This window comes from Petromyzon marinus, chromosome 11, assembly GCF_048934315.1.
Source record: "Petromyzon marinus isolate PM22_M1 ecotype Great Lakes invasive population chromosome 11, UKy_Petmar_22M1.pri1.0, whole genome shotgun sequence".
NCBI classification, from domain to species: domain Eukaryota; kingdom Metazoa; phylum Chordata; class Hyperoartia; order Petromyzontiformes; family Petromyzontidae; genus Petromyzon; species Petromyzon marinus.
The window spans coordinates 14,623,739-14,645,608 of record NC_133677.1 but is presented as its reverse complement, the minus strand read 5'-3'; the positions used below and the strand labels follow the sequence as shown (position 1 = coordinate 14,645,608).

Below are 21,870 nucleotides of genomic sequence, written 5' to 3'. Positions count from 1 at the left end.
TTGATCTATTTTGTACGAATAGTCGTTATTTACAAAATAATCACAATGTACTGTAATGTTTACTATTCACAACCAATGGAAAATAAAGGTTGAGATAGTTTATGATTTTGGAAGAGTGTTAAGAGAATAAACGTGTCAATAGGGCATTATTGCTCTATTATTGGGTCGTGCATAACATATAAAGGGGCAGACCACATTGCGTGTTTGTCATACACTTTAAAATAGAAACCTTTAGATATTGGCCCCGTTTTGCAACATGGACGATGCCCTTAGCCCCAGGCTATGAATGCTTGTAGTACAAACATGACTTCTATCTCAGTTAAATGTCACCTTGCACATTGAGTCTATGGCGAAATTCAATGGAAAGGTTTATCTCTATCCCACAGACAACGTATTGAGGTACGGGTACACTACTGATTCATACTTTACCCAAATAGGATTGGGGACGGTGGTACATTGGTTAGTCAACTGTAATATGAGTTCAATTTCAAATCACAGCTAGCAACAGTGGTGATATCTGACTTGGTTTAGGGTCCCCCTCTGTGAGCAGTGTGATGAAGTATGTTCAAACCACCCCCCTGACCGACTCTTTGTTGGAAGGACTCATCCAGCATTGAATTTACAAAACGTCTGTGAATTCTAATAATTATTATTAATGCAATTGGACTCCACAACAAAACGGTCAATCACTGTCGTCTCAAGAGAAAGATGTATTTCTTCTTGAAGCAACCAAAACTCTGGTCTTTTCATTGAGGGTGGGGGACATGTGACCAGCGATCTCCTGATTATGAGCGTGCGGAATTTTAAATTCACGCCTCTGATTGGCTACGTACGATGCAAAAGAAGTTCAACATACAATACATATCTTTCACCACTAAATGACGGTGACATCACCACGGCGCCTGTTCCAAGCTAGGTGCCCTTTGAGGCCACGTGAAGTGTCGAAGGCTCGCCGACAGGTCACGGGACAGACCTTGGTTCCATGGGTTGACTGGTTGAGATGACTGCCAGATGCACTAGCTGTGCCCTCTACTGTGCCAATTTGCTGCATTGTCGCCACCCGGAGCTCTGCTCATTGTTGTGAGTTTCACTTGTCTACTCTTTGTTGTTGTTGGAGGGCGACTGTCTCCAACTGACAAGTAGCGTCCTTCATGAGCCTCCTCCATGGCTGATTTTGACACACTGATACCAGTCTTCGGCAAGTCCACTCAGCTCCACATCCTCTCATACTGCATCAGTCCATCTCCTCTCCAGCCTGTGTCATGCCTATTTAGCCCCCTCTATCCGGCCACACAGAAGCTGCTTGAGCATGCATTGGCTGGGCATACAGGCTACATGACTCAGCCAATGCAGCTTTGCCTGCCGGAAGAACTCAATGATGGGAATGTGTGCAAATATTTCAAGGTTTTGAGAGCTCATGCAGCCTGGTTAAACTCAGGATGGATCATAGGCAGGCCAGCCTGAATGTTTCTAACTGGTACATATGTAGGGGTGCTATGGGGAATAAACACATGGCACGGGAAGGTGTGGTTCACCCACACCTTGGTGGCTACAACAACGTCCGCTAAGGCTCCAGTGGGTATAAAGTGCGGGGAGCCAGGGAGCTCGGGGCAGAGTATGGGGTCCGAGGCTGAAGCAACCAGTGAAGAAAGAAGGCCAGCTAGGTGAGACCCTGGAACTCCTGTGACCGCTGCCTTTTTCAGGGCCGGCACAGCAAGCCAGTGGTGCGGCCCCAGAGCCCCAGAGTCAGAGTCCTTCTAAGGGCCGGTCTGGTCGGCGGGGTGCCGAGATCTGTGCCTAACCAGGGCCGGATCTGATAGCCTCTCTTAGAGCCCTACCAGGAGGAACTGGGAGCCTAGAGCTTAGGCTAGAGAGCCTGGGGTGTGTTCCTGAGTTATACGGGTGGAGGGGCCGCTACCCCTTCTAGTGTAACCCTTGTTAAGGTTTAAATAAATAGTGCTGCTTCTATTCTGCCGTCTCCGTGTCCTGGAACCCACTACAACTGGTGTCAGAAGTGGTCTTAAAATGGACACAAGGAGTACAAACCGATCACAGGAACCCCAGGAGGAGGACGGCTCGCCTGGGATTGCGCCAGAGGCCGCGGCTGACGATCCAGGGATGCCCCAGACGCCCCAACAGCAGCCGCCGCTGGAGGAGTGGCCGCCGATGGAGGACGGGTTGCAGGCGGCTCACTCTCGACTGGCTGAGCTGCTGTATGCCGCGGCTTCCACGCTGGAGGAAATCAACCGCGCGGGGCTGCGGGCACAAAGGCGGCAGAGAGACGAACGCCGTTCAACGGCCATTCCCGCCGAAACACAGTCACCAGATTTCGGATTTTCCGCCATGACAGTGTTCGCCACGGCGATTGGAGGGTCGCAGCCCCACGTGGACGCTGTGGGCCAATCAGCGGTGGTGACGTCATCACCAACGGACGGCCGCTGTCAGGACCAATCGGCGGGCGCATCGTCATCACCTGCGCGACCGCCGAAGGGTGTCCCCAGCCCCTCTATCACTGGCGGAAAGGCCGGAGATGGCGCGCGGCACCTCTCAGAGACGAAACCATCGTTTCAACAACGCCTGCCGGTGTTGAAGGAGTTCGTTTCAGACGGCGGCGACTGGGGGGCCTTTCAATGCCGCTTTCTCGCTCATCAAGAGATGGCTGGCTGGACGGACAACGAGGCGTTGAGTGCGCTACCGGCCACGCTGGACGATGACGCCTTTGCTACGCTCATCACAGCTCCCAGATCAACGCGATCTACGCTACAGTCGGCGCTCCAGGTCCTCACCATAGTCTACGGGCCATCGTCGGACTGCCGCAAACTCTTCCACGAGCGGTGCAGTGGCCAGAAGGAGCCACCGCTGGCGTATCGCACGGCTCTCCTGGCCCTCGCAAAAGCGGCTTTCCCGCGGATGGACGGCGAAGGGGTGGACGCGATGGTGAAGGAGAAGCTCCTGGCGTTGGCCCAGGAGCTACAGATCGTCATCGTCGCAGAGGACGACGCGGACATGTGCTCCTTGCGGGCAGCAAGACACATCCACGCACACCTGATAGCGCAGCGTCGATCACCTCTCGTCCCCAAGGGCGCAGCTGCGGTGTGCGCTGGGACGCCGACCATCCCCCCCTCCGAGGAGGTCTTCGCGGCGGGTCGCCCAGTGGAGTGGAGATCCGGACGGAGGCCGGCTCGGACAACACTGGATCGCCAGGAGCACCCCAAGGTGCTCATCACGTGCTACAACTGTGGCCGCAAGGGCCACGTGGCTGCGGAATGCCGGGTGCCTCGTCAACGACAGCCGGGACGGTCGGACGGCGCTCCAGCCTACAGGCCTCCACATCGCAACCGGGCAAGTCGCGGCACCCCACATGCTCGGCCTGTGCACACACCTGTCCCCACCTCGCGCGTTTCGGTGTACGGGCCTCGGGGTACGCCCATTGGTTTGTTGGGTGGCGGCGGGGTCGAGAGGGTGCTCGGGCCGGGGCAGTGGACGGAATTGGCCCACCGCATTGTTGCTGCGTCGGCAGGCTCGTCCGTGGTCGCGGGTCGCATTGACGGGGTCGAGGTGCGTATCCTCGTCGATACGGGAGCTTCGGCAACCATTGTGTCAGACTTGATTTATAATATTCTTCCCGTTCAAAGCCGCCCCTTGCTCCCAGTCACCGTTCCGTGTTACGCAGCGAACGGGGGTTTGCTGGGTATCATAGGCCAAATTCGAGCACAAATTTGCATTGGCGATATCAAACTCTCCGGGCCGATATTAGTCTCGTCCTCGCTGGCGGTTCCGTGCTTGTTGGGGACGGACTTTTTGGGCAAAATGCCGATTAAAATTCTAATTGATCAGGGTTGCATCGAGCTTCCCTCGGGCCGACGGGTAACATTCCTGCCTTCCCCTGTCACCTCAAGGGCAGCGTGCGCGTCGATACAAGCGTTCGTCACTCGGACGGTGCGTGTACCTCCCGGGGCGCAAATGCTCGTGCCCCTTCGCTTGCGTCGGCCTTTCGTGCCCGGTGTTCTGGACCAGGAAATTCTGTTAGGGCCCTCGAGGGCTGGGGAAAACGGGCTGGATCTGGTGGCCGCTCAAACGCTCGTTAAGGGGAGCGATGACCCGTTTATCCTCGTCCTTAACGTTGGCGTACAGACGGCCGTCGTTCCTCAGGGAACTGTGCTCGCGCACGCGACGCCGGTCCCCGTGGTAGACACGGTTATGGGTAATGTGGGAACCGATCCTCTGGCTCAACCGCATTCTGAGGGGGACGATAGTTGGATGGACGCACTATGTTCGGGCACGAGTGATCTGTCCGACTCCCAGCGTGCCGGCCTACGCACCCTTCTGACGGAATTTTCCGATGTCTTTAGTAAACACAAATATGACATTGGGTGCACGAAATTGTTGTGTCACCACATTGACACGGGTGACAATGCCCCGGTACGCCAGAATCCTTTTCGGTTAAGTCCGGCCGAAAAAGATCATGTCAAATCGGCAGTGGATGACATGCTGGCTGCAGACATTATAGCCCCTTCCACCAGTCCATGGGGAGCACCCATAGTGCTTGTCAAAAAGCACGATGGGTCCTTGCGATTCTGTGTGGATTTTCGCCGCCTTAATAAGATCTCCGTGGCCGACGCGTATCCACTTCCCCGGATGGACGAATCTCTGGATGCTCTGGCTGGCGCACGTTTTTTTTCTACGTTGGACTTGTTATCCGGATTCTGGCAACTCCCATTGGATGATGAGTCCAAGCCAAAGACTGCGTTTCGCACACCACACGGCCTATTCCAATTTAACCGGTTACCTATGGGATTACACTCCGCTCCGGCGACATTTCAGTGCCTTATGGAACTGGTTTTGGCTGGCTTACAGTGGAACGTCTGTTTGATCTATCTGGATGACGTCATCGAGTTCAGTAAGACATTTGACGAACACCGTTTGCGCTTGCACGCCGTGTTCCTCAAAATGCGTGCTGCGAATTTGAAATTTAAGCCGCAAAAGTGCCACCTGCTACGGGAATCCGTACGCTATTTGGGGCACATCTTCAGCCGCTCGGGCATATCCACCGATCCCGCAAAGACACAGTGTGTCAGCTCCTGGCCAGCCCCCACCTCGGTGGCTGAGGTCAGGAGTTTCATTGGATTTGCGTCTTATTACCGGAGGTTCGTTGCGGATTTCGCGACCATTGCTAAGCCCTTACACGCTCTGACGGCGAAGGGAGTGAAATTTCACTGGGGCCAGGAGGAGGAGGTCGCTTTTTGTTCCCTTCGCGACGCTCTCGTGCGGGCCCCTCCATTGAGCTACCCCGATTTTTCGGAACCCTTCCTGCTCGATACAGACGCCAGCAATACGGGCATTGGGGGTGTGCTCTCACAGGTGATCTGTGGTGTGGAACGCGTCGTGGCTTATGGCAGTAGGGTTTTGTCTCCGGCGGAACAGAGATACTGCGTCACGCGTCGGGAACTCTTGGCTATTGTATTTTTTATGCAACAGTATCGCCCATACCTGTATGGTCGGCATTTCACTGTCCGTACGGACCATGCGGCATTACAATATGCCTTGCGGGTGACGCAGCCTTCGGGGCAATTGTCCCGATGGCTCGAAATCCTTCAGGATTATGATTTCACGACCACATATCGGAAGGGTGCTCGGCACACTAATGCGGATGCGCTGTCTCGCCTGCCGCCCGCCTCAGATTGCGCTTGTCTCAGGGGATCGGGGCGTTGTAAGCCGCCAGAGGATAGCCCCCCCTTAGATATCCCGGTTCTCGCTGCTGCCACTTAGGACCCCTTGCCTGAGGGTCCTGTCGGGGAGGGAGGTGCGGACTCCTTGCTGGGGTTGTCCGTTGCGGAATGGGGGCGCCTCCAGATGGAGGACGCATCCCTCCTCGCGTTGCGTCGTCGCGCAGGGGGTTCCGTGCGGGGAGTCGCGGGGATTGATTCGTATGGGCTGCTCCAGGGGCTCCTAATGCATTGGGATGGGAGGGCCCGCCGTCACAGGCTTGTGGTGCCATCCGCTTTGCGGGGTAAGGCCGTTTGGGCCACACACGAGCGGCTTTTGCACCTGGGGACCCACAAGACCCTTGCTGTGCTCCATCTGGATTTCTTCTGGCCGGGTATGGCAAGGGATGTGGATGACCTCCTGGGTGCATGCACTCAGTGCGCCCAACGAAAACCACCAGCGAAAGGCGCCTGCCCACCGCTACAATCTATCACGGTCTCTCGGGTTAACGAACTCGTTGCACTCGATATATTGGGGCCCTTCCCTGCGACCCCTAGGGGTAACAAGTACCTGCTGGTTGGCGTGGAATATTTCACCCGATGGCCTATGGCATGGCCTCTCGCTAACCAGTCAGCAGCAGCCATTGCCGAGGCCTTTGTCCAGGGCTATGTCCTCGACAAGGGTGCTCCCGAACAGCTGCTGACTGACCAAGGGAAGAACTTCTCTGGCGTCCTTCTGCACGATGTGTGTGCGCTTCTTGGTACGAAAAAGATTCGCACTTCCCCCTATCACCCACAAACCGATGGCATGGTGGAGCGGCTGCATAGGACGCTCACATCTACGTTGTGTCACCAGGTGTGCGACTCCCAGACCGATTGGGACCTTCACATTCCGGGGGTTTTGGCCGCCTATAGAATGGCTCCTCACGCGGCAACCGGCTTCTCACCATTCTTTTTGATGTACGGTCGCGACGTTGACCCACCAATTGCGACTCAGCTCCGCGTCTCGGAAACCAACAGAAAATCGAAATTGGCCGACCACGTTAAATTTAATATCCTGAGGTTGACCGAGGCACGGGAGGCAGCGGCCCAAAACTCTTCCTCTCGGCAGAAGGCCAACGAGAGGTTGCGATCGCGCCAATCACGCACACATGCGTGGAAGCCAGGCGATCAAGCCTGGCTGCACTGCCCTCAGGTGCCGTTGGCGACCTCGGCGAAATTGTTGCGGCCTTGGAGGGGCCCTGTGGTTATTGTGAAGGTTATGCGGCCGCAGTGCGTTCGTATCCAGTGGGGGAAACGCCGCTGGTACGTACACCCCTCGCGTCTGAAGCCGTTTGTGGCGCCGCGCGTCCCTCCACCACATTACACGGGCCGAGCATGTGATGTGTCCGCTGACTCCCGGACGGCGTCTTCGTCACCTGCCCTTGATGCTTCACTAACTGTTCCACCTTCAGGCGCCTCAAGAATGACGGCTTCCAGCGCGCCTGCGCCACCCGGTGGGGGCGGAGTTTGCCCTTCCGGGGTGACGGAAGACGGTGCACCTGCACAGCCGGTGCCCACTGCCGGGCCGACCGGACCCTCCCCCTACGATGGACCCGCAAAACGGACTCACGCCAAAACGCGCCGCTTGTTGTAATAATGGTTCTTGTTACTCTTGTTGTTCACTGTTAAGTTTTCTTGCTGCGTTGATGGGGGGGGGGGGGGGGGGGTACAATGTATATGTGTATATAGTGTAATTTTGTATAGGTGGGTTGGGTTATTTATTGGGGTGTTCGTTCTTATGAGGCACGCACGGGTGGGGGTTTGTTGTGTTTATTGTTCGAGTATTGTTGCAGCCGGGACGGCTGCAGGTTACACGGGAGGGGGTGATGTAGGGGTGCTATGGGGAATACACACATGGCACGGGAAGGTGTGGTTCACCCACACCTTGGTGGCTACAACAACGTCCGCTAAGGCTCCAGTGGGTATAAATTGCGAGGAGCCAGGGAGCTCGGGGCAGAGTGTGGGGTCCGAGGCTGAAGCAACCAGTGAAGAAAGAAGGCCAGCTAGGTGAGACCCTGGAACTCCTGTGACCGCTGCCCTTTTCAGGGCCGGCACAGCAAGCCAGTGGTGCGGCCCCAGAGCCCCAGAGTCAGAGTCCTTCTAAGGGCCGGTCTGGTCGGCGGGGTGCCGAGATCTGTGCCTAACCAGGGCCGGATCTGATAGCCTCTCTTAGAGCCCTACCAGGAGGAACTGGGAGCCTAGAGCTTAGGCTAGAGAGCCTGGGGTGTGTTCCTGAGTTATACGGGTGGAGGGGCCGCTACCCCTTCTAGTGTAACCCTTGTTAAGGTTTAAATAAATAGTGCTGCTTCTATTCTGCCATCTCCGTGTCCTGGAACCCACTACACATATGTTCCATTTGAGGGGTCCATGTTTCACGAGCATAGAGAAGGGACGGCATGACTGTGGCCGAGAAGACCAGACGTTGTGTGTGGAGCGACATACCAAGGAGCTTCCACACAGCATTCTGCAGCCGATTAAAAGATGCTGCCCGACTGATTCGAAGTGAGACCTCTGGTGTCAGACCGGTGCTGATCATAAGCACACTGCCTAGGCATGGAAAACTCTCCACAAATACTCCATCACAATCGGGAGTTGAAGGGGTGGAGTGTTATAAATCACAAAATACCCAGGCAAGTGCTTAGTTTTGGTGGGACTGATGGTCAGACCCTACCTTAGTAGCACACTCCAGGTTCAGCAGTAGTGCCTCCAACTCCTCTGAGTGAGCAGCAATCATCATCATACATCTGTTTCGTTCCTTATATAGAGGCGTAGATGTGGTGACCACACTTCTGCGCTCTTGTGCAAAGTGGGGGTGAGGGGGATTAATGAGCCAACGTACATTATGCATGCGCATTATGCAAGCCCTTTGATATTGTCCTTCCTGTCTATTGTGTATTAAAATAAATCCTGACTTAAAACTTTCGTGACTGCAGGGATTCGTATTCTTTGGGTCTTTCGGTAAAGCCACGTAGATAGAAAAGTAATAAAAATAATATCACGACGTTTTCTTGTCAACCTCCACCATCAGCAGTGTGGGTATGTGGAGCGAGGTGCAAATAATTGACTTGCAGCCCTTTTGATTGGTGTAGACCCACTGCGTTGGCGTTGCTTTCTCCTACATTAACATTAGCTGCCCCGCCCATGCAGCTGACACACTTGGGTTACGCCCATCTCTAAACCTTTATAAACAGTTTGCCTTTGGAGGCTAACCTCCCTTTTCCTGATGACCGCTTGTGTTGCGATTGAAACGTCGTGGTTTTTGCTTTTATTTTTGTATATTTAAATTACTGAAATAACCAGGAATAAGTCTACATTATAGACTGCCAGTACACTCACCCAGCTTAATAACCATTACTACAGTCTAAATTATAGACTGCCAGTACACTCACCAAACTTAATAAACAGGCTACAATCTACATTATAGTCTGCCAGTACAATAACTCCAATTAATAACTAGGCTACTGTCTACATTCGTTTTTTGTTTGTTATTTTTAGTTTATTTTTTATTTACTTACATTTTTATAATTATTTTTCTATCTATGTGAATTTACCGAAAGAACCAAATAATATGAACTGCTTTTTATGTTTAGTGTGTTGTCCTTCCCCATCACGGTTGGTTATGTACGGTGTGAAAGAAGCTCAACATATATACGTGAGCGTTTTCACGTGACAGGCTTGCTATCAGTGTTGACAGGTGACAGAACTTAAAATCTGGACAGAAAAGAGGGAATTCAGCGAAGGAAAGATACAAGTTAATGTTGAATACCTATGTTTATCTCACGCTATTTGTAATTTTGAACATTTTGAATGTTATTGTTAACCTCATGTAACGTCATATTTCATACGATATTGGAAACATCTTCTTTGGTTCTTTCGGTAAAGTCACGTAGAATGATAATAAAATAATAAAGAACCAAAGAAGATGAATCATTGCAGTCACGAAAGCTTTAAATCGAGATATTGGAAACAATTCTGCTCGCTGGCTGATTGGTTGCACGGACAAAGGGTGCTGGCTGATTGGTTGCACGGACAAAGGGTGTTGGCTGATTGGTTGCACGGACAAAGGGTGGACGTGCGGGCTCATCGTTATTTATCTAAAAATTGTTTTGTCCATCTGGGCCTGAGCTGCAGTTGTGTCTGAGTCGTACATCGTTGGTCTTCGAGTGTAGTGCTCATAACACTACACTTGCTGTAATGTTGCAACATTTCAGTACATTTTTACATTTTCAAGATTGCACAAAAAATGTTTGACAAACAGTATTTTAGCTTTTTTGGTTATAGAGTGTGAATTTGCATGCTGAACCGTTTGGTAATGTCCAAGCACACCAGACACGTATGTGCATGAACTCCCCGAGCGTTTACATTGCATGCTGTTGCTGTGGAACACATCAACACAAACGCCTGCTGCCTTCTGTTTTCCTATGGGTCATAGAAGCTGAATAGTGTCTTCGGACTGCTTACCTGTGATATCAGATTACCTGTCGTATTTTTTCATTGATAGTATGATGAAACGTCCTCTTACCCAAACATTTTACTCTCCACTGCCAAGCGCCCTTTTGGCCCTTGTGAAATTTCAGGTAAGAAGGGTCCGAGTAAAAAATATATTACATATGACAATATGTTCAGACAGTAAATGACAATGGCACGAGAGGGCTTCAGGGGAGAGTTTGTGCAAATTTTGCTATTTTTCCGTTGAGGGAGCGCACACTACATTGGTTTAATGTGGTCTATTGTTTGTGTTTCAATGACACAATAGCACTTTGGCTTGCATTTAATATTTTCAATTATAAAAGGAGATGTGCACATCAGCCTGTTGATGTTCTGATGTATTTGATGGTTATAGCAGTGTCTTAGTGGAATGTCAAATTGTTTATCCTGGATGTCCGTGTTGTTCAACTGTTCACCAACTTTCTTCCGGATGTGGGTGGGATTCTCGGGCGGCGACAGCGCGATCCCAGAAGGGATGTAAACGAGATTTGAGTCTTATTTTTATTTAGCTCAAGGTGCTTTACATATTCTTGGTTCTTTCGGTAAAGTCACGTAGAAAGGAAACAATAAAGTAATACACAAGCAGTCATCACACCTGATGATGACTGCTTGTGTTGCAGTCGAAACGTGAGGAATTTTGTTTGATATTTTTATTATTTTATTGTTTCCCTTCTACGTGACTTTACCGAAAGAACCAAGCATATGAATCCCTGCAGTCACGAACGCTTTAAATCAAAAGTGCTTTACATAGTTTACAAGTGGTAATACATAGTTATTTAGATGGCAGGGGTGTGCAAGGGCCGAGGAATGAGTGAATCGGCAGCGAGATACATTGTTGAGGTCTTGATTTATGGGTAGGTTTCCGTTGGCAAGAAAACATTGAAACTGTTTTGCAGTGTGCATGTCTCTGCAGATATTTTTTTGGCAGGATGTTCGCCAGAACAGGGAGCCAAAGCACTGATGTCAGATTCAGTGTTCCGGTTATGATGCACATTGCTTGATTTAATTGTGCATCCAGCAGTTTTGTGTATGAACTCCCAAATCATGGCAGAGCACAATAATCTGCCACTGAGTCGATCAGTGAGAGGGTGGCAGCTCACAGCACCCCAGGTCGTTCTTGATTTGGTCTTTTCACAGATTTTTTTTATGTCAGCCTTGAAGATCAGGCTTCTATTCTTGATAACCCCAAGATATCTTGGAGCTGGTTCATAATGTACTGGGCTACTACCGAACACATCAAGGGTGGCATATGCTGCATGATTGTCAGGGGCGGAGCCACAGGGGGAGCTGGGGGGGGGGGTTTAGTCCCCCCTGAAATTTTGGGAAATTTGGTAATCGGGATAAACGGATATCCAGCTGTTGCGAAATGCAGGCTGCCACCTTGTGCTGCCCTGCAGGCTGCTTGAGCGGCAGCCTTTCGAACTTAATAGCCACATCAGCGGCTCCGACCTATTAATAAACTCCGCACGTCCGCCATGGCCTTATACATTTGTGGCGCCCATTGGAAAACATTAACACTGGATATCTCAGAATATTGAAGTCAGCCCCCCCAAAGACAAAATCCTGGCTCCGCCCCTGATGATTGTTAATTTGGAAAGCTATTTTTGTGGTTTAGAAAGGATTTTGTAGGAGTCTGCAGCGATGGAATTATGCCTTCATTTATATCAGCTGTTATTTGTAATGTTTTTTTAGGTTTGTGCCCTATGCAGCAAAGGCAATGTCATGTGCATATAAATTTTCGATATGATGTACAGTACATGGGAGGTCACTTGTGTTAAAATGTTAAATAGTGACAGTGCTCGTACCGAGCCTTAAGGGAAACCATTGTTCATAATTATCTTGCGGATGTGTTTACCACCGAGGAGTACCCTGAAAATATGGTTGCTGAGCTTCGCATCGATTAGGTGTATATTATAGTGGCATCTTCAGCAGCAGGGTATGACACCAAACAGTTTCATAGGCAGCAGAGAGCTTAATCATTTCTGTGCCAATTTTATGTTGATGCTAGGAATCGGCTTCTATAAGGATGGTGAAGGCAACAATCTGTTCGTAGCAGCCATGGCCAGTTCAAAATCCGGAAATACGTTTGTGCGGCGAATTGAAGACTTGTCGGCTAACTTTAAAACAGCAAGTGTCAGATAAAGCTTGTGCTTTCGATTTTTACTCGATTGCATGTGATGAGAGCACAGATACCACGGACACTGCACAGCTGTTATTTTTTTTTGCGGGGAGTTGACGATAATTTTTGCATTACGGAGGAACTGCTCGATCTTCGGAGTCTAAAGGGGACACCAACTGGGAAGGACATGTTTGAAGCTGTGTCAGATGCAATTGACCAGGCTGGACTTAAATGGGACAAGCTGTGTGGAATTGCAACGGATGGGGCTCCAGCAATGACAGGCGAGCGCAAAGGAATGGCCTCTATGGTGAGTGCCAAGGTGCGGGAGAGCGGAGGCGAGGCTGTCAAAATGCACTGTATCATCCACCAAGAAGCCCTCTGTGCCAAGATAATCCAGCTTGGCGATGTGATGAACACGGTTGTGAAAACTGTCAACATAATTCGGGCACGAGGGCTTTACCACAGAGAATTTCAATGTTCCTGTCTGATGTCGATGCTGAATACGGGGACCTACTCTACCATTCTGTAGTGCGCTGGCTCAGTCGCGGCTCCGTGCTGCAGCGGTTTTATTCCCCGAGATCAAATATCGACAAGTTGTTGAAAGAAAAGGGCAGACCTCTCCATGAGATCAGTGACCCTTTGTGGTTGGCAGTCCTGGCTTTTTCTAGTTGATCTCACTGATCATCTCAACACCCTGAACAATAGACTACAAGGCAAAGAGCAGCTGGTACCACAGCTGTATGTGCACATGAAAGCATTCCGTGCGAAGCTCCGTCTCTTCGAGTCACAACTGCGCAACTTAAATGTAGCGCACTTCCCCACACTGACCGAAATCAAATGCGCATTTCCAAATGCCAAGCTCTCGGCAAAATTGAGAATGTCTGTGATCACATCTCTCATGACAGAATTCAGTCAGCGCTTCCAAGATTTTTCTGTCATTGAGAAGGAAATCACACTGTTTGCGGCTCCGTTTTCAATGGATGCAAAAGAAGTGGAGGAGAGTCTGCAATTGGAACTGATCGAAATTCAGTGTGATGATTATCTGAAGAATCAGCATCAGCTTCTCTCCCTACCTGACTTCTACCGGAGCTTGGAAAAGACCAAGTTTCCTCTGATGAGACGCCACGCAAAACGAATGATGAGTCTGTTCGGCTCAACATACATCTGTGAGCAGACATTCTCTCTGTTAACGCTGAACCACAGCAGACTGAGAACCAGAACGACCGACGTCCTTCGCATCTCAACCACCAAACTTACTCCTGACCTGCCAGCTATCCTTCAGATCATTGCTACCACAGAGCACAACATTCTTCCCATTATAGGCGAGTTAAAAATATACACACAGTTTTCATTTGTTAATAAGCCCAATTACTTAATAAATTCAGTCAATTAAAGTTGATGACAATTTTTTTAACAAAGGTTAGTTGATGTATTAACAAGCCCAATAATTTGTGTAATAAGCTTGAAATATCCACATCCCTTATTTCTCTTCTTGTCTCTCCCTTCATACAGGACAATGAAGGGGGATCAGCACCCTAAGAACCAATCTGAGGCTGTCACTGAGAGAATGACCTGCCAACCTTTTTGTAAAAAAATAAAATGAAAATCTACTAATGGAGAGCTATGATGGAGGCTTTTTTTCTTCAAACATGTTCAATTATCAAACGTAATTTACCTGCATTTGATTGATGTTGCCAATATTAGTGCATGAGAAGTGAGGCAGTACACCTCACGTCTAGTGAGTGGCCCAGTCCTTCGTTTATTTTTCTGTATGTGGCCCTCGGGGAAAAAAGTTTGGACACCCCTGCTCTACAGGTTTCATAATGTCGATGACTATGGCTTTCTTCCACACCTTCAGAATTTTTCCTGCCCTGTGTATGATGGTAAAGAGGCGTTCAAGCCGTTGTTGTCCATTTAGTCCCAGATTCTGTAGGAACTCAGGACACAGGCCATCATATCCCAGAACCTTGTTGGACTTTGTGGCCTTGTCGGCAGCTTCAACTTCAGCGACAGGGTATGATGGTCTTGTTATATCTGTCGCTTGTGGTAGTTGACGCAAGGTGATTGTGGGTTGTTACCAGACAGCTTGTTTGGTGAGATTTTCGATACGTGCTTTTGACGACAGCAGCATGTGGGAAGCCCCGCAAATCCGATTAGCACAGTTGGCTATGTACGGTGCAAAAGAAGCTCAACGTACAAAATTCACTGTGCTTTTTGGAGGACTGTGCTCTGATGGTTTTGAGGCACCCTGGTTGCAAAGTAGCCGTCAGGCTTCGTGGGTGTAATAAATGATATAAATGAAACTGAAAACTGAGTGAAATACAAATTTGCAGTGACGTCTTCCCAATGCTTTCTGCGTGTAGAGTTCAGGGAACTCCAGTCGTGTGGTGCCCTTAATTTGGTCTCCAGTCCTGATGACCTCTGTGAAGAGTTCTGTTGCCATGACGTCATTTATATGTTCCGATACTCCCTAGCAATGGCGGGTTTTTTTGCGTGAGATGTCAGAATTTTTAAAATATTTGTTTCAGTTTTCAGGCTTTGACTCCAGGTTCTTAAATTTGATTTCGGTTTCTATATCGCCACGTTATTGTATGCATGTTGTGTTACTCAAGTGCACGCAGTCCCATGATATACGATGCTAATTGGACAATTTGAATACATTGGGAAAATAAAAAAAAGATAAATGAGTTTTACTGTACATACATGCAGGGCATACAGTACACTGCACACCGCAACACGTGTCAAATTACAGTTTTCAATTTTCAAACGAGACTTGTTTTCCACCTTCTCTCATAACATTGAATATTTTTTTAGAGAAATATTATAGCATTGAGAATAATGCCTTGTCGCTATTGTCCATATATTGTGCTAAATATATTTGAACACGAGTGTCTAAAATACTGTTACAAAGTATAATTCACAAGCAGGCAGATTGAATAGTAAGAAACCATTACTGCATTGCACGTTATTTATGTGCAACTACAGTGTTGCCTCTGAAACAAATACTTCCTTGTTTCTTTCAGACTCGTAATTTTTTTCAACTTTATTTGACATAATTGCTAACAAGCATGAGAAGGCATCATTATTCCAAGTGGACTGACAATTGACATACGATTGATGTGTGTACGTAGATATGATGGCAGCATTCACACGGCCCACTTTAAGTGAGAAATCACGACTATTGCCATCGACACGACGACCGAATTTCGATATTCTGATCTCAAGAGGAACAACTGTACCATTCAAACAACACTTTTCACACCTGGCTTATATGTACACAACTTAAAATGTTCTTTCAAATGTATGGCATGATGTGTTTCATGCCATACTAATTTTGCCGATTTTTAAACATGTGTTGTGTAGTGTAGAACGACGCGAAGACAACTAATTCTATGGGCTCACGCCGGTTTATTAACAGGGATACAAACTCACACCAGAGATAGGTGTCCACTATACTCGGTCCTTCCCGTGGACCCCAGACCCTATTCTTGCCTAACCTCGGCTATTACCTTGGGTTCTCTCACTCGAGACGGGACGGGAGTTCAGCCAACACCGCCCGACCGAGGAGAGGAGAACCACACTTATTCTCAGCCGACTCTCTCAGATTTTTCCAGGCCCGGCCCTCGGCTTTCCCTTCGGCTCTGCCACTCGTCAAACCCGGGGCGACCTCGCCTTCGTCACGAGGTCCCCCTTAAGTACCCCCCTTTGGTGGCTCCTCCCCCTTTCTCGGACCCACCCCCGTTCTTCTCGATATCTGCCTACGGAGCTCATGACATGACGTCATGATGCACGTCATCACACTACTCCTCTACACATGTATAAAAAAAATCAAACAGCAACAAATATTAAATTTTGATTTAAAGCTTTCGTGACTGCAAGGATTCATCTTCTTTGGTTCTTTCGGTAAAGTCATGTAGAATGAGAATAAAATAATACATTGATAAAATAAAATAACACAATAAAATTCTCACGACGTTTCGGCCACAACACAAGCGGCCTTTATCAGGTGAAGGGACGAGACTGTCTGGAGGACAGCGCTGGAGCGAAAAAGCCACGCTCAGATCGCGACCTTTAAGCTGTGTGAGAAGAAACAAAGCGCCTTGACAAAGGAATTAACATAGAATTTAGCATTGAAATAGCTGAGTGATTAGCTTGTGACTGGTCACAGAAATAGCTATGTTAAAGTCAGAGCATACACATTCACAGAGGCACCTAGTACAAATCAAACAGGATAATCTATTTATTTATTTTTGTCAATTTATTATTTTCTTCTCATTCTACGTGACTTTACCGAAAGAACCAAAGAAGAAAAACAAATATTATTCCATACAAATGCCCATCATTAATTTGACATCCCGTGCACTTGCAGAGTACAACTCCTCTGCATCAACTATTTCCGTGTAAGAAGGGGATTGGTTTCGTGGAATCCTGAAATGGATATCAAGTTAATACATTTCATCGTTTAATTATTGAGTTCAATTCATATTTGTACAATTTTGTCAAATGTTAGCATTTACATTATCACAACACTGATACTTCTTTACATACAGCCTATGTATCAGAATGTTCTGGTTACGGTTTATGTCCACTTTAAAGAGAGGTAATTTCCTGAAATCTCATGAAGGCAGTGCGAGGTTTATGCAATCAGCTCTCTGAGCTTGACATGCAAAAATGTGTCGATCTATTCCAGGAAAGTATCCAACTATTTATATGCTGAATAGATTGAGTGGGCCAACAACCTATTGCCAGTGCCAAGTGGTCACGTATTATTTACTGCACTTAATTAAACCTCGCGTTCCTTGCCTGCAGCGTCAAGATAGATAGACGGGCACTCATTTAAACTGCCAAGAAAGACATCCACCCGTGCATGGAGACGTCATCATGCCGGCAAAGAAAAACTATTCGCCCATGGAAAACACTTGCCTGTTGGTGCGTCCACATTTTAAAACTCTTTTGAGCGAGTTGCGAAATGTGGATGATCCGATGTAGATGATCAGTGGATCTAGGAGGCTGTTGATCACACTTAGACACATGGTGACGTCTCTCAGTATTGCGATGCTGTGCCAAGAAAAGGCGCTTGTTCTTGTCTGTATGAAACCTATAACGTGCGTTGAGTTATACGGGATGAAGCACACGACGTAAATCAATAAGCTCACTGCGGTAGTCTTGGCAGCACGTATCTTTTTTGCTTGACTTATCAGTTCTGTCTGCCCTGTCGTCACAATGAGGGTTTTCACGACATTTCCATAACAAAACATCGCTATAGTCAGGGACATGAGATAGAGAGCAAAGAATACGTATAGCCTGTACGCTGCCAAGAATGTCAGATCTTCTGGAGTGAATTTTTCATAGCATCTCACAAACACGAATGTGGTACTATTAATTGTAATGTTCTCTTCGCTGAGAAAGCTGCTAATGTGGTTAGCGGGCAAGGTGTGGGTAATGCTAAGGACCCAGCACAAGAGACAAATGAGCCACGCCGTTTGGGGTTTGCGCCAGCGAGACACTCTTAGCGGGTACACGACAGCAACATAGCGGTCCATGCTTATTGCGCAAAGCAACAATAGGTTCGCATAAAAGTTGGAAAAGAATAACATTATGTGTAAAATGCACATGAAACTTGAAAGGATCCATCTGTTTCCATTGAAGTGATAGTCAATTTTCAGTGGTAGAAAGAGCAGGAAGAGCAAGTCCCCCGCGGCCAGATTGAGCATGTAGACGGACATGGACGACTTCTTCTTTCGGCTGAGCACCCACAGAGCGAGGGCATTCAGTGGGACGCCCAGAACCACCGTGATGGCATAAACGGAGGGAACGATCCAAACCTGGAACAGCTCGATCATGTCCATTCTTCACCAGAGACAGAGGCACAGCTAGAGCAGACATGGCACAGCTTAAACACAGCTACGATTTAAAAACAAAAACAGTAATGCATTCTTACATGTTACACTGGCTTTTGGTTTTAAATGTATCCTTAAGTAAAAGTGAACAAGAGTTTATTCTGCTTCTAGAGTAGCTGTAGTCTTTTCCTTACCGTTTTACAGAGCTCACCAGGTAGTACGCTGGTCTAACTCTTCACTCTGTTCCTTTAAAAGCAACTCTTCAATATGCTAAGCCTTCGACAAAGACCATCTGGTTATAAACAAAAACAACGCCAAATGCAAAGTCAACAAACATTATTTAAAGGTCGAAATATCATGAAGTCAATTACACCTGAGCTGAACAGGTGAAGCACACAGATCAGCAAAGTTAAAAGGCAAGCGTGGTTATAGAGTTGCATGCAAAGCACACAAGTTCTGAAAAGGCAACCGATGCATCGAAAAGGGCCAACTCAGCTGCACGTTGCGCGCCCGTGAGACACCAGCGCTGCATAGATCTCGCTAGTCTTCACTTGTATTTATTGGCTGTGGTGCTGTGGAGCAGTTATTTTTCTCATATTAATTTTACATGTTTATTTTTAAACAACTTGACGAGCTTTCAATTTTCCTTTGTAAGCCCATGATAAATATTTATACTGCTGATTGTTGGCTGGCTCCATGCATCGAAAGTGTGCAGGAGTAATATTATTGAGTGCGGGCCATGTTAGGACATGTTTTCCATTTAATTACAAACCTTTTCTACATTAAATGCGGAAGTATTATCTACAATAACTTGGTATTTGTGTAGCGGACGACTCTCTGCTCCAGATGTGCAGATTTCATACGAAACGTTACCATAATTTAGTTTGAAACGCTGTAAGATTAATCAATATCCCAAGATCGTGGAAGTGCCTTTCGTGAAACAATTATAATTTTTTCCGAACAAAATCATAATTTTCTTCATAATACTCGCTTTATTTTGTTTATTACTATATAGTTTGAATTTTAATAATGTATAAATAACGATTTTAAATTTCGATTTAAAGCTTTCGTGACTGCAATGATTCATCTTCTTTGGTTCTTTCGGTAAAGTCACGTAGAATGATAATAAAATAATAAATTGATAAAATAAAATAACACAATAATATTCTCACGACGTTTCGGCCACAACACAAGCGGCCTTCATCAGGTGAAGGGGGCGAGACTGTCTGGTAGGACAGCGCTGGAGTGAAAGAGCCACGTTCAGATACGGCCTTTAAGCTGTGTGAGAGGAACAAAGCGCCTTGACAAAGGAATTAGCATAGAATTTAGCATTGAAATGGCTGAATGATTAGCTTGTGACTGGTCACAGAAATAGCTATGTTAAAAGTTAAAGCATACACACCCGCAGAGGCACCCATTGTTAAAGGCATTAGCATAGAATTTAGCATTGAAATAGCTAAGTTAAGACATACACATCCGCAGAGGCACCCCTTGACAATGGAATTAGCATAGAATGTAGCATTGAGATAGCTGAGTGGTTAGCTTGTACCTGCTGCAGAAATAGAGCTTGTACCTGCTGCAGAAATAGCTACGTTAAAGTCAGAGCATACACATTCACCGAGGCCCTTAGTACAAATCAAACAGGAGAATTTAGCATTGAAATAACTAGGCGAATCCAGCATTGAAACAACTGAGTGATTAGCTAGTGACTGGTCACAGAAATGACTACACATCTGAGCTATTCACAGTACTATATAGTGAACCAATAAAAACTAAAATATAAATTACCTTCATGTTATCAATAAACTCTATATTCTCCAATCAGCTAAGCTAACAACAATAAGTCGTTATATATCACAATGCTATATGGCGAAAAAATGGGTGGATTCTTACCCTCAAATTTAGCACCACGGATAGCTACGGGCCCCATTCAGACGGACGAGTTCGTCCATGGTCGGAACAGAGGAGGGGGAGAGAGACAGCTGTGAGGCCCTAGTATGCTCCATGTTATAAAACTATACCATTAACCGTGGTGTGAGAGGTATTAAGAGGCAATGCTGGCGAAAGAGCTGTGGTCTGAAGGTCATCGTAAAAATACAATTAATTAAGAACAGAAATGATTTAAAACATCTTTCCAGTGGTTACTAAGCCTGAATCCATCTTCTCAGTTGAAATTGTCTCTGTGTTTGTATATGTGAATGGCCTCATGAACGAATCTCTCATGGTAGCCGGTTGGTTTGCAAAGAACCTCCGTCTTGGAGAAGTCAATGTCATGTGAGCCCACTGAATTATAACAGTGATCTGCCACGGTAGAGGAGTTCGTCCTACCGTGTTTCAAGTCTGCTTTGTGTTCGCGGATGCGGTCCGAGATATGTCTTTTGGTTTCTCCAATGTAGCTACTACCACAGCGGCACTTTAGTTTGTAAACGCCCGGGTACTGTATGTCTGGAACAGCATCTTTTACAGATGGAACTAAATCACGGATTTTATGTACTGTGTTGAATCGTACCTGGATCTTGTGTTTGTTCAGGATTTTGGAGATCTTTTTAGTGACCCCTGCAATGTAGGGTAAGGTGATGGTTTTGAGTGGCTCCACAAGAGGATCCTTCTTCATGACTGGAGTGATGGCTTTGCGGATTGTGTAGTCGGAGTAGCCATTAGCCCTGAGAGCCTGGTGTACGTGCTTGAGTTCACTGGTAATGTGTTCCTGGTCGGAAATGCATTGGGCTCTATGGTATAGAGTCTTGATGAGGGAGTTCTTCTGGGATGGATGGTGGTGGGAATCCGGTTTCAAGTAAGCATCTGTATGGGTAGCTTTCCTGTAGACAGAGTGGCTCATTGAACCATCATGTCTTCTTTTAATTAAGACATCCAAAAAGGGTAGTTTGCCATCTTTTTCGACCTCCATGGTAAATCTGATGGCTGGGTGTATGGAATTGATGTGGTCGCGGAATTGGTCTAGAGCAGGCTGGCCATGTGGCCAGATGACAAAGGTGTCATCAACGTACCACTTCCATAAGGTCGGGCGTAGAGTGGCAGTCTGGATGGCGTCAGTTTCAAATTTTTCCATGAATACGTTGGCTACAACCGGAGATAGGGGGGAGCCCATTGGGGTGCCCTCAGTTTGTTTGTAGAAAGTTCCATTCCAGGTGAAGTAAGTGTTGGTTAAGCAATGTCTCACCAGGGGGGGTACATCAGTATGCAGTCCTTGATGAACCAGGTCTTCAATGATAGCGATGGTGTCAGGTACCGGGACTTTGGTGAACAAGGACACCACATCAAAACTGACAAGCAGGTCGTTTGGGGACAGGGAAATGCCTTTGATTGTCGAAACCAGGTGAGAAGAATTTAGTACCGCAGAGGTGGTTTTTCCAGTGAAAGGTCGCAGTATATCAGCAAGAAAACGTGCCAGTTTGTAGGTGGGGGAGCTGATAGTAGAGACGATGGGACGAAGGGGTGTATCTTCTTTGTGTATCTTTGGAAGGCCATATAATCTTGGTGGTCTGGCAGCAGAGGGCTTCAACGAGAACTGTTTGATCTCATCAATTAATGCTGTTGAATCAGAGATGATTTTGTTCGTTTTGGTGACCAGGCTGTTGGTGGGATCTCTTTTTATTTTTGTGTAGCTGCCATCGTTGAGTAGTTCTTGAATTTTGTTGTTATATTCTGTTTTGTC

The 21,870-nt window shown here is 47.5% G+C and overlaps 2 protein-coding genes across 2 annotated transcripts; one reads left to right on the top strand and one right to left on the bottom strand.

The window, feature by feature from the left end:
* Positions 1-1,371: 1,371 nt before the first annotated feature.
* Positions 1,372-14,374, top strand: LOC142924306 (uncharacterized). The gene is made up of 2 exons (XM_076066445.1): positions 1,372-5,477; positions 14,350-14,374. The coding sequence occupies exons 1-2, from the start codon at positions 2,026-2,028 to the stop codon at positions 14,372-14,374; spliced, it is 3,477 nt and encodes a 1,158-aa protein (XP_075922560.1). The 5' UTR covers positions 1,372-2,025.
* LOC116941444 (proteinase-activated receptor 1-like) lies at positions 14,320-20,917 on the bottom strand. Its single transcript, XM_032952558.2, has one exon. It carries the CDS (start codon positions 18,201-18,203, stop codon positions 17,253-17,255), a length of 951 nt encoding a protein of 316 aa, XP_032808449.2. The 5' UTR covers positions 18,204-20,917; the 3' UTR covers positions 14,320-17,252.
* Positions 20,918-21,870: the final 953 nt, after the last annotated feature.